Genomic DNA, 20,074 nt, shown 5'->3' on the forward strand with positions numbered 1-20,074 from the left:
TTTAATCTCAGTGCATTGGTGAACTGTTGCAGGTCCCATGTAGATGATGTGGGTTTGAGCTAATCAAGCCGGCTCACATAGATCCCGAAAAACGTGCCAAGTCTGAGCCTGCGCAAGACTGATTTACTGCACTCAGACCCCAAAGGGTCTCCAAAAGCCAACAGCTACAATATTTTTCATCAGGTTGGCTTTGTGATAATTGGAAATGATTAATTAAATAGATGTTTGCTGGGAAGCGTAACCGCTAAAGCAAAATATCATGTAATATAATAGGGAATCGTAGAGGGGCCAAATAATATTTTTAAAATGACAGTTTTACCTGTAATGTTGCAGTTGGTATTATATTTAAAGGATTCACATGACCAAACCAAACAGTTTGGATTTTTTTAAATTACCACAAACTACCAGGAACAACAGCCTTATGGACCACTGACTGTTATGATGATTTATACAAAATATAATTTAAAAGGCAGTACGTTGTCATTTGTGTATTGTACTTGGAGACTGTAGGGGAAAAGGTGAAGAGGCTTTCATGTATTTCCTTTTCCTAGGACCCATGGTAAAGAAGTGCAGCCATATTCAGTGTAGACTACTCACAGCTTTGGAGCCACTGTTTCTGCTGTTGTATTAAAAATATGTACATTTTAAAAAGTGTCGTCACTGAACTTGAATGGCTGCTGAAAGGAGATGAAACCATGGGCTGAACTGTGTCACCGCCTGCTCATGTGACAGCTGATTTCAGAGGAATTCCCCGACCAAACTTTTACCCCGTTTACCTTTGCCCTACAAGCAGTAGCGACGCTACGTCACAGCGCTTGGCTAGATCTCGCGATAGCTGCTGCGCATAAAAACCGCCACAGCCTGCTCGCGCAGTATCAGTCAGCTCATTGATCGTTTGGAAATAGTTAAGTTACTCGGTAAGTGTCCACTGGTATCTGTTTCATTATGTGTTTTAACTGCTGTTTAATACAGTTGCATTGCCTTTCTATCGGTAGAAGGTTCACTTGAGCGTTTATTATTATGTAGCTAACTATGAGAAACTTTAAAGAACCTAATACGGAAGTAACAACCTCCAGTTTATCTGCTGTAAAATGTCGTGATTCTACGTGTTTGTTGTTTTCTTGAACTAAATCGCATTTTCTTTGTCTGCAGGTTTATCTGGACAGAAATGGCAACCGCTGAAGTTATTCCAACTCAGGTGAGTTAGTTTTTGCCCTCAGGTACTGTAGTTTTAAGTACATTTCGTGAAACTATGCTTTCAAATGTCTTATGTGGTTTACAATTTTAAAACCATGGGTTTACGCCGATAGCCCGTCACAAAATAGCACTCCGTAATGTTTAAAGGAGTTCGGAGACTTATACGTTAACTGTTTTCTTTCTGTTGGCTTTACAGAGTGTGGTGGAGAGGGTCGCCAGCCTTCCTCTGATCAGCTCCACCTATGGCTTGGTGTCCAGTGTGTACTCCAGCACAAAGGACAACCACCCGTACATCAAGACTGTGTGTGAGGCCGCGGAGCAAGGAGTCCGCACCATCACCTCAGTGGCTCTCACCACTGCTTCACCCATCATCGACAAGCTGGAGCCTCAGAGTAAGAACCATTCATCCGTCTGTAGGCGTGGTATTAGAGGTGGGAGGAGGTCAGAGTGAAACTGCAGGGATGATTAAACTGAGTCACGCTTTGTCTTTTCAAGTCAGGCCGTTGAGGCATTGCGACCTTTCACCCACTTATTATAATCAGGCAGAAATAAGCATCATAGCTTCTGATACGGTTTAGATTTTATACTTGTTTTACTTTTAAGCAACATTTACTTACTTTATTTAATCTTAAGCATTCTTTTGTTTTTTCTTCTATAGTTGCCATGGCCAATGATCTTGCCTGTAAAGGTTTGGACAAGATTGAGAAAACCCTGCCGATTCTTCACCAGCCCTCTGAGCAGGTATGCATTGATTCATCAGCAAGCTCAATTTCACAATGTGAAATGTGCTAATCTCCTCGGTTATCAGCCGTGACCTTTGTCCCATTTTTCACAATTGCTGTTTCCTCACAAACTTTAAACTCATCCTTTGCTGCAATCACTAAAATAAAAATGCATGTGGATCTCCCCAGATTGTGTCCAATGCCAAGGATGTAGTAACCACTGCTAAAGATGTCGTGACGGGCACAGTCTCAGACACTCTGACCAGCGTTGTGGAGAAAACCAGGGGCGCGGTGCACGGTGGGGTGGACAAGACCAAATCTGTCGTCAACGGCAGCGTGAGCACTGTACTGGAGAGCAGAGTGGCACGGCTCATCAGCAGCGGAGTCGACACAGCCCTGAGTACATCCGAGAGTCTGGTGGAGCAGTACTTACCTATGACTGAGGCTGAGCTGGGTGAGTGGAATCAAAAGACAAAGAAAAAAATGCCTCTATAGATTTTTCTTTAAATATTTAAGGAAATACTTCTAATGATTTACTTTTTACATATAATTTAAAAGGTGGATTTGTCTCCAGTTTGTTTTTCAGATAAACAGAATACAAATAAAAGCTAGCGAGATTAAGCTTGTGTGTGTGACAAGATGTGACAAAGTTCAGTTAGTGGTCCAGTTTCCAGAAAAGCTGACCGGATCACATTATGTGTGTAAATTTGCATTAGTGCCTTCATATAAAAAGAGCTGATCAGGCTGAGCTGTGGTGTTTTGAGGCTTATGAAACAGTCTTGATACTAGGATTCTTTCAACTGATCTCTTCTCACGGTCTGAACAAGTACAACTAATGTTTTTACACTTGTCCACACTTTAGGTTTTAAGAAAAACAAAAAAAACAAGACAACTTTATATAGTTTGTTGTTTGACTGGGATTTTCCATGTTTCCCTGCCTTATAACAGAGCTGGAGGCAAAAACTGTGAAAAGCTTTGACAACAAGGAGCCGAACTACTACGTCCGCCTGGGCTCTCTCTCCACCAAGCTCCGCAAGAGAGCGTACAGCAGAGCCATGGTCCAGATACGAGATCGCAAGCAGCGCTGCATGGAGTTCATTTCTGAGCTGAACTCCACTGTTGACCTGGTGGGCCTCCTCCACACACACACACACACACACACGCACGCTCTCTCTAACATAATGAGCAAGGAACAAGATTCACAGGAAGGGACTTTTTGTTTTTTGGAGGGGAGGTTATGACATTTACTCTTTTATTCCTGGATATCAAAGGAATGTTCGTTATACAAACACCCAGTATGTTTTAAAGTCACATATACAGTATTTAGACCATTTTTGAATATTTAACCCTTAAAAAGCGATGACACAACACATTCACTGACATCAGTAAATGCCACACTGTTTGCCAGCATCAGTCATCATGCCAATATTGGTTCATTTTATTATCCAGATGATAGAGCCATTCTGTCCTTTCACTGCTTTTGGACTTAAAAAAAACAAAAACGTTTCCTGTGTTTTTCTTCAGATTGAGGTTGGCAGAAAGAACATTGACAGTGCTAACCAGATGGTGAACAAGAAGTTGAATTCCCTGGTTGCATGGAAGTCCAGTAGTCCAAACCAGGAGAACTGTCATGAGGCAGAGGTAAAGATTTACATTGAGATAAAATATTATCCATAAGATTCACTTATGATAGAGTACACAGCACTTATCTTATTGAATTAAAGTGGGAAAATAATGCAAATTTATTCAGATCTGTTCCTCTCCATCTATGCAGGTAATTGAGTCCCGCACTTTGACCCTAGCGCGTTCCCTCACCCAGCAGCTTCAGACCACCTGCCTTGTCCTCGTCTCCAGCCTGCAGGGTCTCCCCAACCACATCCAGCAGGAGGCGCTGTCCCTCGGCTACTCTGCCTCACAGGTGTACGCCAACTTCAGCAAAGCTAAGGCGCTGGGAGACCTGCCAGACACAGGGTTGACCAGCAGCAGAGTTCAGCTGAGCAAAATGAAAGAGTCCCTGGACAACGTCATGGATTATCTGATCAACAACACGCCACTCAACTGGCTGGTGGGACCTTTCTATCCACGGATGGCTCCCGAGCCCACTCCCATACCAGCATCTGAAGACAGCAGCACCTACACCACATCCTCCAGCTCTTCTACACGGGGACAGAGGGAGGAGCCCATGGAGGTGGAGATGGAATCCCTGTAGTGATCCATTACAATTTAAAGCTTAATATTCTGAATTTTGTGGCAATATTTGACAGCTTTGTATGCAAACTTTTACTTTATATTTTTTTAAAATCTCAACTGTATTAGCACAGAACCTGAAATGTAATTCCACAGTACCAAGAAAGTACATTTTATTAACTTGAGAATATTGAACTTTAATTGCGCAATTTCATTCTCCACAATTATCATACAAATCATTTATCTAGAACAATAAACCTGTGCTTGCTTCAGTATAAACGTGTGAAATCTGTTCAGAGTTTGCATCAAGTTATTGGGGACTAATACTTGCTTTTAGTTTTACTATCATGAAATGTGTGTAAGCCATTACCTAGGCAGGGGCTAGCCCATACTACCTTCAGTTTAACCTGTACACTGATGGCATTTAAAGACATTCCTAAATAGGTTAATTACCCAATAACACTGGTCCCCATTTGGTTTCTATTACACAACATTTGCTCCACGTGGTACATTTAAGGAAAAACAAACTAACACCTCAGCTGCACATTTGAAATACCATCATACAAATAATTTGGCACTTAGTCATGAATTAACACTTAATCTTTTATTATTAGTTTTAAAACCCACACAAATGCATTGTAAATACACTGTTCAGCTGAACACGTATAATAGAAACTTCTTGAAGTTAAATGTGTTTCTGAGCTCCATCTGGACAGACATCCTGGACACGGGGATATTTGGGTTTCTTCGGTCATCTGTCGCAGCCACTCCGCTGTGACAGATAATCTATCAGACTCTGAAAAGTGAAATAACAGTTTCAAATGGAGTTTCTATGTACAGTTTGTAATGAAGTGGGCCTTCTCCTACCGAGAGCTTCTTAATCTGGCACCGCGCCACGTCATCCAGCATGTCCCAGTTAATGTCATCTTTAGTCTCTTCAGAAAAGCTCACCATCTATGAAGAGAAACACTTGACTTGTGAAAAACATCAATGTCTAGAATCTGTTAAACCACAGGACCTCAGCTCACATAAGGAACACTTTATTCAAAAATCTGACTCCATACACTGAACTCAAGAACAAGGACAAACTCCTTAGTTTTAGGCCAAGTTTGACTCTGAAATGTAGAGAAAGAAAAAAAAAAAAAAAAAAAAAAGTACCAGCCCCTGTGCTGTGGTTACAGCGATATGTGCAGTAGAGCCTGCTGTAGAACAGTGCAGATCACCAGCAGAGACCACAGACCTGCGGGTCAACACAGAACTCACATCAGTGCATTTTAATGAGAGCTGACAGTATTTGTACTCGCCAACTATTTAAAAACAACGTAGGAGCTAAACTTCACAGTTTAGAGCATTAAAAAAATAAAATAAATAGTTTTAGCCAGAAACAAAACATATGCAGTACATGTTTCTGATCGAACAAAGGCGTCAAACAGACCTGAGTTTAAGTCTGGACTGGCTCAGCGGGGACAGGTCGTTGGTCTTGCAACTTGCCAAGCGGCGAGTTCTCTTGGTTATGACTGAGGAGGGTCTGCTGCAATTAGAGTGCTGGTGTTACAGCTGAACGGCCTTTCATTTTACCTGGTTGTTTGCATACTCCACTCCCCGTGTAGAACAAGTGGTTTTTTCCATGCCAACTAAAAAGCAGCAATGGCCAACCCCACATTTAAAAGTGCTCAGCGAGGGTTTTATGACCTGCTCAGACTGACGCTGGTGACCAACAAAAATTCAGTCAGGGGATCTCTTGGGGGTCTTGGTATGTTACCAAGGTGGTACCATCAAAGAGTCAATATATCCTACTATATGTCATTTTCCTCTGATGATCTAAACTCTGTTCACAAACTAATGAGCTCCATTGATGTCATTACCTCCTGGGTATCTAGAAATCTTTGAGAACTCTTGGCAGGTGGAAGTAATGACAAACATACCAGTTAAGAAGAAAACCAGTTCAACTAACACTGGATAAGGCCTTGATCGGGTTCAGAGCAGTAAATAACCATGCACTGTGTGACTTTGAGCCTAATCCTTACATGAAATTTCCAGTGCTGTTACTACAAACTAATGTCCTCGTCCTTTTAGTCTCCTTCACTCCCTAAACACAAAGACACAAAACAAGAAGACAGAAAATAAAGAAATGTAAACGATTGCTTTTATTCCCCAGAGATCGTGGGGTTTTTTTTTTTAATGAGGACTGGAAAGTTTAAAATCACAGTGACAGCCATGCCTGTGCAAATACACCTGCTGCATCACCTACCTTTGAGGTTTTGGATGAGACCCTGTGGGTTGGGGCAGACTGGTCTGGTGAATCAGTGGGTTTAGCTGCAAAAATACGAGTATAAATAATGGCAGCTAAACAAACCCAAAATAACTTGGAGAAATTAAGGTTTGTGTCTTTACCTATGACAAGATCAATTGTTAACCTCACTGGACAAAATGGAAAAATGTAGTTTGATTTCACCTCTTTTACTGGTTATCTGTTTGCGGGGCTGGGGTACCTCACCACACTCATTCTGCAAAAGGTCCAAGTACAACATATGATTAATAAAAAAATAATAAAATTATAGACAGCAGATTATAACCAGAAACCCAACTCACCTTACTGGCTATTGATTCCTCACTGGCGAATTCCTCCTCTACAAGAGAAAACAGTCGGTAGTTGTTGTTCATGTAAGACGCTCAAAAATAACAAAAATCACAGAGGACTCACCGCTTATTAAATCCCCTATGAGGGTGTTTTGAAGAGAAGGAGGCATCTTCATCAGCTCCACTTTGAATACTTTTTCCACTGTGGCCAGCGTGTTCTCCATTTTGGCCTCCATCTCGTTTACGCGCTCTTGGGCTGTAAGGAAAGATGGATGGACGTCAGAAATGAAGTATGAAGCTTTACGTGGGTGCGGCTGCAGCGAGGCTGCACCTCACCTTCTTTCTCAAACTGTTGGATGAATAGAGCCAGCTTGCTGCGCCGCATTTCCCGGCTCAGCTCTTCTTTACTCTGCACGCTTCTTGTGTTTTTCGTCCGCCGCGACGCCATCTCCCCACGCTGCTTCGGTGGACTCGAGTTTGCGATCAAATAACTAGACAGCCGAACACCTGACACCGCAGCACTTTTAATGAAGATATCCATGCGCGCAGCGGGGTGGAAGTAATGAGGTTATTCTGACCGTGTTGCTTGGCGAAAGGATACACTTCACAGTGATCAGCCACAAAACTTGAACTAATGTTAAAGAAACTAACTGTAATCAGAATTTGCAACATTTTTTTTACTTCACCACTGGGTGGCAGTGTTTTACAAGACATTGTTTAAGAAATGGACATCCAGAAAAGTATTCACTTGATTTACTCAAGAGTTTGTAATTGTCACTTTTCAGATTTTCAGGTTTCACTTTAGAAGTTTGTTGAAAAACAGCAAACAAACCTCTGTGATTGTGACCTTTGTGAATCTGACATGTTCCAGATTCACAAATCTGACATGTTTATGTATAATCCGGATTATACATAACTTTCCATATGTATGTCTTACTCTCCAAAATTGTACAGGAAATCTGTCTTCAAAAAAACAGTCTTAGTCCAACACAACGGAAATAGGAAAAACGAAAACACAAATAGGAAAAAACACAACGGAAGTGTTTCTGGGGATAACCCGCGATCATTTCATATCGGGTAAATTACCAAATACAAGCTTTCTAACATAAGTATTTTCATTATTTACTAGACTATCATTGTGGTTTCTGATGAGTGCAAAACCACATAGTTGCATGCATTGTGGGCTTCCTGTCGTGCTTTCTAAGTTAGCAAGCTCTAAAGTAGAAATACTGAAATGTTTATGTTTATTTTGTGGGCAGAAAGAACGATAATCCATTGAGTCCGGACTTTATTCCATCTATTTTTAACTACGTTTCATCTCCAGAGAAAAGGAGAACAAAAATGAGACTGGATGTGTTCAACAGAAGACAGAAAGCAAAGCTACAACGGATAGAGCAAATAAAGCTATCTGCAGAAGGCATCCCTCCAAGGTGAATATATCAAAGTCTTTCTGTTGCATGTTGATTTGGTCTCTTATTCTAACTGTCATACTTAAATTAATGTATGTAAAAGATCTTAATCTGTTCATCCCCACTTTATCCTACTCGGTAAAATTATAAACCACAACGTTTCTGCACAATTGGGTTCTAAGTTTAGTACAAGCTAGTAGTGGTATCATGTACTGTAGTAGTATACTGTAGGAATAGAATAATTGACACAAATGCGGTTTACATCTTAACACCTCCCTTACTACACTTCTTTTGTGTTTTCACCAGTCAACCAAGTGAATATCCCCAAGATAATAGCAAGAATCCTACTGCAGACCAAACTCCCATCTCACAGCTTTTGAAGGACTTCACCAATGAAGAACCTGGAAATGATGTCCAGCCTGTTCTCCATGAGAATGTTCTATTATGTAGCACTGAAACATGTGGTAAACGCCTCCAGTCTCTTGAGCAAGATTGCCAAGCTCTTAGGACTGAAAATGTGTTGCTGAAAGAAAAAACGAGTAACACTACACTGCATATTTTCAGTGTAGGGTTGATGTTCTTACTGGTTTACCAACATATACAATTCTCATTACAGTTTTTCGTTTTGTGGCTCCTTTTCTCCAACTTAAATCTTGTTAAACATGTTTTCAGCAGTACATGTCAACGTTAATGAAGCTTTGAATGAACTTGTCCTTTGACTTTTTGGATTTTTATTTCAAAATTGACTCAACCACTGTTTCAAAGCTTTTCAAACACTGTATCAGTGTGATGCATTGTAGACTGGTGCCAAGTCTAGTGTTGTGGCCTGACAGAGAATCCCTAAGACAATCTCTGCCATGTGCATTTCGGAAGAGCAGCTTTGAGAAGACTGTTTGCATCATAGATTGTTTAGAAATAGTTCTAGAGAAACCGAGTAGATTGTTATCCAGTGCTCAGTGTTACTCCTTGTACAAGTTACATCACACAGTAAAATATTTAATTGCAATTTGACCTCAAGGTTCCATTTGTTTCGTCTCCTCTGGATGGAAAAGATGAGATAAGATAACCTTTATTAGTCCCAAAGACCTGCGAAATCTCTCCGCCCCACACCGTGGGTGCCGCAGCCTGCCACTGAAGGAGCTGCTCAGTGCTGTTGGAGCTTCCTGCATGGGGTGGGAGATGTTGTCCAACAGGGATGACAGCTTAGCCGCCGTTCTCCTGTCACTCACCACCTCCACTGGGTCCAGAGGGCATCCTAGAACAGAGCTGGCCCTTCGGATCAGCCTGTTCAGTCTCTTCCTGTCCACCCCAGCAGACCACACCGTAAAAGATGGCTGAGGCCACCACAGAGTCATAGAAGGTCTTCAGGAGTGGGCCCTCCACTCCAAACGACCTGAGTCTCCGCAGCAGGTACAGCCTGCTCTGCCCTTTCCTGTAGAGGGCGTCCGACTTATGAGTCCAGTCCAGTTTGTTGTACAGATGAACGCCAAGGTACCTGTAGCTGTCCACAGCCTCAATGTCCATACCCTGGATGTTCAGTGGTTGCAGTGGAGAATGCTTGTGCCTGCGGAAGTCTACCACCAGCTCCTTGGTTTTACTGGCTTTGATCTGGAGGTAGTTCAGCTGGCACCAGTCCACAAAGTCTTGGGTCAGTCCTCTGTACTCCTTGTCGTCCCCATCAGTGATGAGGCCGACTTTTGCAGAGTCATCAGAGAACTTCTGCAGGAAGCACTGGGTGGAGTTGTGGGAGAAATCTGCAGTGTAGATGGTGAAGAGGAACGGAGCCAGAACTGTTCCCTCTGGGGCCTCCGTACTGCAGACGACCCTGTCCAACACTCAGCCCTGAGTTCTCACATACTGTGGTCAGTCGGTGAGGTAGTCCAAAATCCAGATAGTGAGGTGATGGTCCACTCCAGAGATCTCCAGCTTGTCCTTCAGAACCGTGGGAAGAAAAGTGTTGAAGGCACTGGAGAAATCAAAGAACATGGTTCTCACAGAACACCAGGTGTCTAGCTTCTCTCAGGATACATATAAAAGAGTAATAGGAGTTCTCTGTCAACAGTACATGATCTTGCAAAGCACTGTCCCCATAACTTTCACAGACATAGACAGAGAAAATGATGTGACCTATCTAGACAAGATTGTGGGTGCATGTTGTGCGCTTACAAATGTATCTGAATCTGTGGTGCCCTTCCAGTGATGTAAATGAAAATGATGTGACTGATGATCTCAAACAACAAATACACATTATTAACTCTCACTTTTTGTTTGCTTATTGTGACTTGACTTTCGAAGGGAAAGCTTTACTTGTCCTACAAATATCAAAATAAGAGAATGGCAGATGCTCGCTATTTTTTGATCTTCACATCCATCTCAAATGATTTCCACTAACCACATTTCATATTCCTGATTGACAGATACAGATCAGAATCAAAATCAGAAAAACAGTTTTATTGCCTTTGTCACTGAACTCTACAAACTAGCCACTTGCTTCAGTAGTAAGGTGCAATATAAAACACTGAATTATATTAATAACAAAAATAGCATTAGCATAGCAATTTTAATTTAGGTTCGATGATCTTCCCCACTTGTGTGCGGCATTGGCAGAGGTTATGATACAGTTGGTCTTGCAGCAGTCAGAGGTGGGAAAGCTGGGAGGCCAGGATGATCTTTTGCAGATTTCTCTTTGTTATTTTGTTTAGAGTTGTTAAAAATGATGTCCTTGCTTTGCTGATACTCAACTTTCTTTGAAGACTCCTCACTTAGTATGGCCCACTTGCACTTCTTAGATGTAACAGCTATCTCTTCTTTTTTTCCACCGGTATGCTGCCATGTGCTGAGCAACACAGCTGACACATGTGAGCAGCTCTCACCAAGGCCAGCTGTGCAGTTACAGTGTGCTCCCAAGACAACCTGTCTTTTTCTCACTACTGCCCATGGCTTTAACTGCGGGTCATTAAGCCTTTGGGAATGTTGAACCTATAAATACAATTACAAATGTTAACAATCTTGGTTACGTACATCAAAAATGAAAAATTGCTACTGACAACCAGACGCGCGCAAATATACAACCAACATCAAGCACTCATACAAAATGACTGTAGCAACAAAGATATTGATGATAAATATTAAGATAAATAGATAAAAATGTACCTATTTTGTACCTATCTTGTTAAAGCTACAAATAAACATATAAGTATAAAAGGACAAGTATGTGGACAAATATATGTCATGGTGTAAAAAAGTGACAGGGTGCAGTGAGGCGTGATTAATTCTGTTCCACATGTGTGGACCTGACCCAAGTGGATGAATTAAAGAGTCTGATAGCAGCGGGAAGGAATGCCCTCCTGTAACGTTCCCTCAGACAGCGAGGTTGTGGGAACCTGTTGCTGAAACTGCTCTTCAGATTTGTTCTTAGATGGGGGTGGGATATATTTAATAAATCACAAGCTTAACAGGCCTTTTTCTGAGCCACTGAGAAGTCAACTACCTTCCACTGGTCACGTGACACCTTAAATAACCAACATCCACACAACTTAACCTTGTAGCTGTGTGTAAAGTGAATGTGCTTTTTGTCTTTCATCAGTTCAGAAAAAAACATGACTGATTATTCTGACTACTATATATTTATCGATTCTGTGACACTTAAACTAATGTCTTGTTAAAGTTGGCAGAGATTATTTTGAAGCAGGGGATGTTGGGTGTCTCCTGAGCACACGATCACTGATCCACTGATCCAAATGCAAACAGCCCAAACACCCATTAAAGAAACAGGTTAGCTTCTAAGGTGCTCTATAGTTGTCTAATGCAGCAGTCCCCAACCCCCGGGCCATGGACCCAGTTTCTGGCAAATACCGGTGTTCTGACAAACCATCCTACTTTGGTAAAACGTCCTTCCGTAAGTAATTTATGCACTTTTCTGCTGTCACAGAGTAATTCCAGGACAAATTTTAGTAGGTATGATGGTTTGCCACTTAACTTTGCCCATCAGAGTATGCTTGTAGCTCATATTCATTCTCATATTTCTCATATTCTCATAAAGCCAGGAAGGTTTGCCACTTCACACTGGCCCTTTAAAAAAAATCTGTGTGAAATTTCATTTGGGGAGGGGGGATGGGACCCCTTTCTGCAAGCTGCACTACATGAGAGACATCTCCATTATGAGGTAAGATAAAGGTCAATATTTTACATGTTTTTAGTGAAATAAATGTATATAAATAATAAATATATCACCCCACTTTTCAGTTATTTATTTGTAAAAAATGTTTGTGTTGGTCTTTCACGTGGAATTCCAATAAAATTCATGTTTGTGACAAAATGTGGAAAAGTTCAAGGGGGCCGAATACTTTTGCAAGCCACTGTATGTGTGTGTGTGTGTGTGTATATATATATATATATATATATATAAGTTTGTCACATTTGAAATATAATTCTAATATAGCTGTTCTTAATGTATTTTCTTTAAAACCCAGTGTCTGTGTATGTGTGTGAGTGTGTAAAGTAGCACAAAAGGAGCAGGTGCTAATTTTTATTTATTGTTTCATTTGTAATTTTTACAGCTTGGGAAAACTGTAAAAACTGCATATTTAGTTATTGTTATAAATCTCCCTGTAACACCATTTTTCTGTGTTTATGTTATCTGAAAATATAGAAAACATAACATAACAAAAATGTACTTTTCATAATATTAATATCATTAAATAACTTTAGAAAGATTTCCATTTGATGCTTTAAATTTAATATAATAAAAAATATATATTTTATATTTTAAATAATCTTAAAATATTATTGTACAAAATTGGCAGCAATTTAATTTGTTTAATAGTTTTAGCTGATCGTCTGTGACACCAGGAAGACCGTACACCTGCATCTCTACCAACTTGCATTGCAGTTTCTGGGCTCTCCAGCCTCTTTGTTCCACATTTCCTCTAATGCAGGAGAAATTATCTCCAAGAAAAGAAACTCGACCATCACACAGTGGAACAAATTCTCTTCTCAAACAAAAACCAAACGGATAACCTTAAATGCATCACGTTTTTACTTTACAAGTTCATAAGCATTCTCCCTTTTCAGTTCTACCTCCTGGTCAAACATATGTATAAGAAAATTGGCCCAGTATCATATTATTTATACACACAGCGGTCTTTCTGTCCAGTGATTAATTGCATGAGTTCATGGAGGCAGGACCTCACAGCAGAAGCGTACTCCATAATCTGTTGTACATTATTATATGTATATTATATGTATTTTTCATGTATTGTATTTACCAACATCAAGAAGTCACAAGCAAAGAAAGACCACACCATGGCGCATAAGCAACGTTTATTGACCAAATTTATCTATTAAACAAATAGACGTAACATTTTTTTCACCTCCCAAAAAGCAAAGCAACGGCAGCTCAATATCAGAGAGAATTGTGAACTCGTCATAATGAAGCAGTTCATTTTGTAGATTCAAGCTGCTCTTCATACTTTTGGCCATCAGGCGTCACCAGAGGACTGTGTTGAAAATCCCACAGAGGCTCTGCAAACACAGGTCACTGATGGACTTGGTCACGCAGGCCTGTGAATCCAGTTCCTGAAGAACTCCGTCACCATCCTCTGCAGGAATATCGCAGCAAGCTTCTCTCTGTCACCATAAAGTATCACAGCCAGTCCGTCAGTCTGGTGGTAGATGAGATGGAAACGAAACCAGGAACACACACACAGGACATAGAGCAAAATGGCATCTTCACCGTGTCCGTCCATTGCAGCTTCAAGTCTGTTAGAGGGAAGAACAAACCATAAGTCACAGTCAGCGATAGCTGCAGACACGTCAAAGAAAACACTGTAGTACCTTTTAAACAAGTAAACCTGAAGGAAACTTGGAGCAGCTAACAGGCAAAAGTCAACCAAATTTAGGAACAACGTTAAACCAGTACATTTAATCCTTAAGTCCCTTTATTAGAGATCTTTCTGTTTCAAGGGTTCACTGCAGTGAAACTGGCTGCATTATAAATCTAAACCAGAATGTAAAAGAAGAATGAACACAGAACCACAGACTACCCTCTCTCTGAGTACTCATTTTCATATTCTTGTCTTGTTGGCTTGCCTCTCACTGGTTCTTACATATTTTTCACTCAGACAAATTGGCTGGTTAGCCAGGGACTGACATGTGAGCATCAACTAAACGCACCTACACAGTAAAAGGTTTTTTTTTAAATGAAACAAGTTGCTTTGGACTCATCGGATGTCATTGACTCGCAGACACCTGTCCCTGAATGTTTAAAATATAAATAAATAAAATACTAATAAATAAAAATTAGCACCTGCCCCTTTTGCTCTATTTTCCACTGCTGTAATCAGACACACCGGGTTTGTCTCAGTGGAGAAGCTTTTTCTAGATCCTGGCAGCTCCCAGAGATGGAACAAAGTTTTACTATCCGCCCCTGATCAGAACGTTTTTTTTCCTAATTCTGAAACTTTTTGAGAATGAGGAGATTAAGGTTCTCTGAAGAAAAGAAATTTCTCTTCCCCTTTCTCCCAAAGTAAAAGAAGTAAACTTCAAATTCATGAATGAGATCTACCAAACTCATCAATTCCTAAGATTGACATTTAATCTAGACATGAGCACGAAGGACTGATGAAGGACTAATGTAAATGAAGCTCGGCGCACAAAGCGCAGGTTCAGGAACAGGTTCAGGGACAGAGAGATGTGTCCTCTTTTGTTGACTTTGTTGATAAGCTGATTGAAAACTTCAGCAAACGTTTTGATAGCTTCAGCTTTGGACAGCAGTTCATAAAGAACCCATTTCTCATCACTGATGTCAGAGGATTCTCAAAGGAAGTCACACAGCACTTCAAGAGGGCAAATGCTGGGCCTCTTCAAATGCAACTGGTTGGGCTCTAAGCAGATGTGGCCCTGAAAGCAGTTTGGAAGAACTGAACCTGCCACTTTCTGGCTCCAAATGGTCTGAGACAGCTTTCCAAATTTGAGAAAAGTAGCCCTGTACATCTTGACCATGTTTGGCTCCACATACAGCTGTGAGGCAGCTTTCTCCACAATGAACATAATAAAAACTAAATATCGTTCCAGGCTCACCAACGAGCACCTACACATGTGTGTGAGAATGGCCCTGACACCATTCCAGCCCAGATTTAAAATCCTGGAAGGGCAAACTGAAGCTCAGTTCTCTCACTGAACAACAGAAAGTGGGGAAGTGGAATACAAGGGGGAAAGAAAGAAACTGCAAAATTTAGCCATGTTATTTATTTTCTCTAATTCATTTTAAAATGCAGCCCTATATCTAATGTAGGCCTACTGTGTGTTTCAGTGTTAACAACAAATTTTGTTGAAATGTTTTTAACTTGTATTTTCATTGATTTGACAGTCTATTGTTCATACGTTCAGATATTGATTTAAAAAAACAAAATAGGCTGCTTCTCTATCACAATCATAACGCGAGTTAGACATTATGATGTCCCGGACCACTCAGAATTAGAGTTAAATTTACTCTATGGACAGTTTTAATTGTACTCAATTTAGTGTCAAAATTAACAACAAAATGTGTAAAAATATTCAGCGCACAGAGAGAGCGCACTCACACAGTTTTGTAGTTGTTGTATAACTTGTCATATTTGCTCAATCCAGCATAAACATTGAATGAACACTTTATATAAAGTTTCAAACTAAAATGCAGTCTTTACTGCAACTGAGCTGATTTGTTCTTTTTTTAGTTTAAATTTGGACAAATCTGTTAACACTACCATTACGGACAAGTTTTGTTTAACGTACAAACACTACCTTCAAGTGTTTGTATTTGAAATCAAAAGTCAATCTTACCTTTATCCACAAGAGAGGCAGACTTCACCAAGTCGGTGTCGGCGTTCTTCGACGAACACAGGACACACACTTTTACCTCTCCCTCCCTCTCTCTGTCCGTGTGTGCCTCTGCCGCTCGCAGGACACACACTTTTACCTCTCCCTCCCTCTCTCTGTCCGTGTGTGCCTCTGCCGCTCGCAGGACACACACTTTTACCTCTCCCTCCCTCTCTCTGTCCGTGTGTGCCTCTGCCGCTCGCAGGACACACACTGGGCAGCCAGTCTCTCTCTCTCTGTCTGTGTGTGTGTGTCTGAAGAAGCAAAAGTCTGAGGAGTTTGGGGGATGGCAAGAAGCAAACAAAACCAAACCACAACCACAACAGACAGTGTGTGTGTCTGAAGAAGCAAAAGTGGTTTGGTTTTGTTTGCTTCTTGCCATCCCCCAAACTCCTCAGACTTTTGCTTCTTCAGACACACACACACAGACAGAGAGAGAGAGACTGGCTGCCCAGCCCCCTTCAGAAAGAAGCCACTTTCTCTGAAGCTTTGTCCACAATTCACAAATAATTGTTGATCTTTGGTGCTTTGTATTTAATTTTAAAAAACTATACCGTGAACATGGGTTTAATAGTGCTCTGCACTAGAGGGTTAATTATTCTGAGAACTACACATTAACATCCATTAGTTTTTCCCAAATTTATATTAGAAGTAAACTTTCATATTTTTGACGTTTTTTAATCGCCTACTTTTGGCGCAGATGCGCATTAAAGCTGGAAAAGATGACAAAGAACATTTTATTACATTTTATTACATTTTATTAGCCTATTGGCGACTTCTTCAGGTTCTAGAACAAAAATTGGTGCATGGATTAATAAAATGAAAGATAACTGATGTGTGTTTTTATAATATTCATTTATTTATGGGATTAAAAATACAAATAGGTCTACAAAGATACAAACTCCAACTGCCCATGTCATATTGAGGTAAGGCGGCTGGTTTCTCCATGTAAGCTCAGGCTCTGACGGTCTCGGTCACACACTGCTATGCTTGCGATCCCCATTCTGGATGACCGCCGTCAGGACTCTTCTGAAGAATACGACAGCAAGCCTCTGTGTCCTTCTGTACAGCATGGCAACAAGCCCGTCAGTCTGGTCGTAGTAGAGATGCAGGTGAAAGGAGCGCAGCTGCAGGACACACAGCTGTGCCCGAGCGGCTCCTTCACCGTCTCCATCCATTACGGCTTCAAACCCTGCAGAAAGAAAACAAATCACAGATGAGTCAAGGATCACATAAAAACTTTCTTCATCCCAAACAATGAACGCTCCTGATTTTATAATAACCCAAACCCCTTTGACAAGTTCGCAAGTGTGATTAAAGACTGAGAGCCCGAGGAGTAACGTTTGTCCTAGTCCCAGTCTAATGATCAGTTCTCTCTGTTGAACTAACAACACTGAAAAAACGTCAAAGAAAACTTCCCACCTTCAAAAGCGCACACGGCAGCTGACTCAGTGAAACAAATAAACGTTAAAGGGAACTTGGGAAAGCTAAAAGGGCTCAAGTTTGCCAAAAGTGGGAACAATGAACTTAAGTCGCTTACCTTTATTAACAATGCTGAAGATAATGATCCTTTTCTTATTTTCTTCTGTTTCAGCCTTTAGAAGCGGGGCCAAAGTTTGTCTTCTTGCCCTTCTTCCTTGTCAACGTATAAACGGCATAATATTCTGATATGAGTCGTCGGTAAGTTATCGCACTTAGTGCACAATTGTGCATCGTAAGAAAGGGGATGAGTATGTGAGACCTGTCAGTGTCTCTCCCCTTAGAGAGAGACGAGTCTTGCACACTCTCTTACTTACCTCTTAGCTCTCAGACCCCTCTTACTGTGCAATGTGGGGATGTATTACTGGGCTTAAACCCGGGTTGTTTTTTCAGAAGCCCGGGGTCTTTGGGAGTGTAAGATGCCCGACTGACAACTGTATAAGACAAAAACTACACACAATATTCAAAGCACATAGCGCACAGTCCTTAATTCCCCCTAATTTTGGTATGATCCGAGCTCAGGCACTTGGCGACTGAGCATTAGGCGTGTGAGCGAGGGCGAAGAAGTGCAGCCGGGCAGACAGAGGAGAGCTTGATTTTGACCAGGTACCAAAGCAAATCATTCGTACTGTACAAATAATGTAAATATGACGGTGTATCACAGAAGATATCAAACTGATCACTTGACCCATATTACGTTAATTGCTCTTCGAGTGAATCAACAAATGGCGAAATGAAAAACCGAACAACAACAACGCTGTTTCTTTAGAGTCTTGGCTTACATGTGTGTTTATTTCATATTTTCAGTTGTTAAAATAACATCTACCTGAGAAAAGGGGAGAAGAGAGAGCAAAGATCGAACAATGCGTGCAAGGAGTTTCCCCTCGCTCATATGCGGAAGTGCTGTGCTCAGTCGCCTAGTGCCTGAGACTGCGGTCAAGTCGTTCCAGTAGTCATATTAGAATATTATGCCGTTGACGAAGACAATCTTTGGTCCCTTTGGTCCCGCTTCTAAAAGCTGAAACAGAAGAAAATAAGAAAAGGATCATTATCTTCATCTGCATTATTAATAAAGGTAAGCGACTTTGTTTCGACTCATTGTTTCTACTTTTGCTGTTTTTCCCCTCTAAGTTCCTTTCAATATTTAGTCGTTGCAGTGAATCTCTGTGCGCTTTACTTTTACTTATTTGCTTACTCTATACTTGTCTTAATGTCTTGTCTTATTTTTATCCTTATTTATCTTGTTCCTTTCCCTAACTTGGCATTTGTGTATGGACAGCAAAGGAAGAATTTCATTGCACAGAGAAATGCCATTTCTTCTACATGACAATAAACACTTTGAATCTTGAATCTTTGAATCTTTACGGCAGTTGACTCACAGCATGTAGACTCACAGTTTCAACATTGGTTTTCAAAGCTTGTTCATAATGATTGTGTTAACAGATTTTTCCAAATTTCAAAAAAAAATCATCTTTAAAAGAATCAGCTCAATACCAGTAAAGACTGGATTTTAGTTTCAAAATTTATATAAAGTTTGAAACTCAAATCTTACGAAACCTGGTTCCTTCCAGCGCATTCCTTGACGGGCTGCGAGGCCAGCTCCTTTGAACTCCGGCTAGCTGCTCTCACAAGCAAACATTCGCACATAAAAGCCTTGGATAACCCGATAACCGGTGCAGATTTATAAAGACTGTTATTGTTGTGAATCAGCAGCTATACAGAGCTCTGATAAGTTACAGCGTTTAACGAGTAGTTGCTGCAGCTGACTCATTTGTTCTTCCTTCTGACAGACTTGAAGCTGAAATGGATGGACACGGTGAAGTTGCCACTCCGCTGTATGTCCTGCGTGTTGGTTAGTCGTTTCGTTACCACCTCGTCTACGACGAGACTGACGGACTGGCTGTGATACTTTATGGTGACAGAGAGAAGCTTGCTGCGATATTCCTGCAGAGGATGGTGACGGAGTTCTTCAGGAACTGGATTCACAGGCCTGAGTGACCAAGACCATCAGTGACCTGTGTTCGCACAGCCTCCACGCAGAGCTGGGAACCGGGGGCCTTCAGCATCCAGCAGTGCCTTCACAGATTAAACATTGTTGATGTTGTTTAAAGTTTGATAATGAATTCATTAAAATAAATAATTAAAGGTTACCTTTCTTTGTTATTATTCCACACATTGATTTTTAACCTGCACAGAGTCCTTCAACAGAGCTCTTAGATTTTCAAAAGCTGTATCTATCAGTGAGTGAGTGATGGGGAAGCCAGATTTGAATGACCAAAATAACCAAATTTGATAATAAAATAATATTGATATGTGATAAAACAAAACTAATATTATCTGCCAATAAGTTGGTTTAGTGTAGTTTTGCGGCCCTGTTGTAGCGCGGCCGTTTCTGTTTAATTCCAGCGTTGCAGAGAGAGGTGCTCGTTATCTCCACCAAAGCGCCTCCGGTCCTGGGGTAAGCCGTTAGAACTGCTTTTATTAGCATTCACAGCTACAAGAGGCTAAGGTTACATTTATCCTTTGTTTTAGGGTTTGATTGCTGCCTTCACCTCTCCGTGGCAAATCGCCTAACTTTAATTGGAGAATCAAGACGCCTGCCTAGTCGGTTTGAGGGCTCCTGCTCGGTGGAGCTGCTCTCTT

General features: G+C 41.0%; 2 protein-coding genes, 1 long non-coding RNA gene and 1 pseudogene across 4 annotated transcripts; 3 read left to right on the forward strand and 1 right to left on the reverse strand.

Moving 5' to 3' along the window:
* The first annotated feature begins 822 nt into the window (after nucleotides 1-822).
* Nucleotides 823-4,385, forward strand: plin2 (perilipin 2). Its single transcript, XM_085400272.1, has 8 exons — nucleotides 823-917; nucleotides 1,153-1,198; nucleotides 1,394-1,589; nucleotides 1,856-1,938; nucleotides 2,109-2,373; nucleotides 2,868-3,046; nucleotides 3,444-3,560; nucleotides 3,694-4,385. The coding sequence occupies exons 2-8, from the start codon at nucleotides 1,169-1,171 to the stop codon at nucleotides 4,126-4,128; spliced, it is 1,305 nt and encodes a 434-aa protein (XP_085256398.1). The 5' UTR covers nucleotides 823-917; nucleotides 1,153-1,168; the 3' UTR covers nucleotides 4,129-4,385.
* Nucleotides 4,386-4,695: 310 nt separating this feature from the next.
* cdca9 (cell division cycle associated 9) lies at nucleotides 4,696-7,337 on the reverse strand. 2 transcript variants are annotated; one of them, XM_085400274.1, is made up of 10 exons: nucleotides 7,023-7,337; nucleotides 6,811-6,942; nucleotides 6,699-6,736; nucleotides 6,562-6,613; nucleotides 6,358-6,422; nucleotides 6,134-6,195; nucleotides 5,542-5,634; nucleotides 5,265-5,346; nucleotides 4,974-5,060; nucleotides 4,696-4,902 (listed from the first exon to the last, which is right to left on the reverse strand). In XM_085400274.1, exons 1-10 carry the CDS (start codon nucleotides 7,225-7,227, stop codon nucleotides 4,858-4,860), a joined length of 861 nt encoding a protein of 286 aa, XP_085256400.1. In that variant the 5' UTR covers nucleotides 7,228-7,337; the 3' UTR covers nucleotides 4,696-4,857. The 2 variants fall into 2 exon arrangements, with proteins under 2 accessions (XP_085256400.1, XP_085256399.1); XM_085400273.1 differs by having other exon boundaries at nucleotides 5,542-5,637.
* On the forward strand, nucleotides 7,249-9,151 carry LOC146675172 (uncharacterized; annotated as a pseudogene).
* Nucleotides 9,152-17,944: 8,793 nt separating this feature from the next.
* LOC146675173 (uncharacterized) lies at nucleotides 17,945-19,534 on the forward strand. Its single transcript, XR_014910653.1, has 3 exons — nucleotides 17,945-18,037; nucleotides 18,239-18,506; nucleotides 19,222-19,534. It is a non-coding gene; the product is annotated as an uncharacterized LOC146675173 (long non-coding RNA).
* Nucleotides 19,535-20,074: the final 540 nt, after the last annotated feature.

Source organism: Rhamphochromis longiceps, linkage group LG3, assembly GCF_057381845.1.
Source record: "Rhamphochromis longiceps isolate RC_006_pf linkage group LG3, R_longiceps_female_GT1.1, whole genome shotgun sequence".
Lineage (NCBI taxonomy): Eukaryota > Metazoa > Chordata > Actinopteri > Cichliformes > Cichlidae > Rhamphochromis > Rhamphochromis longiceps.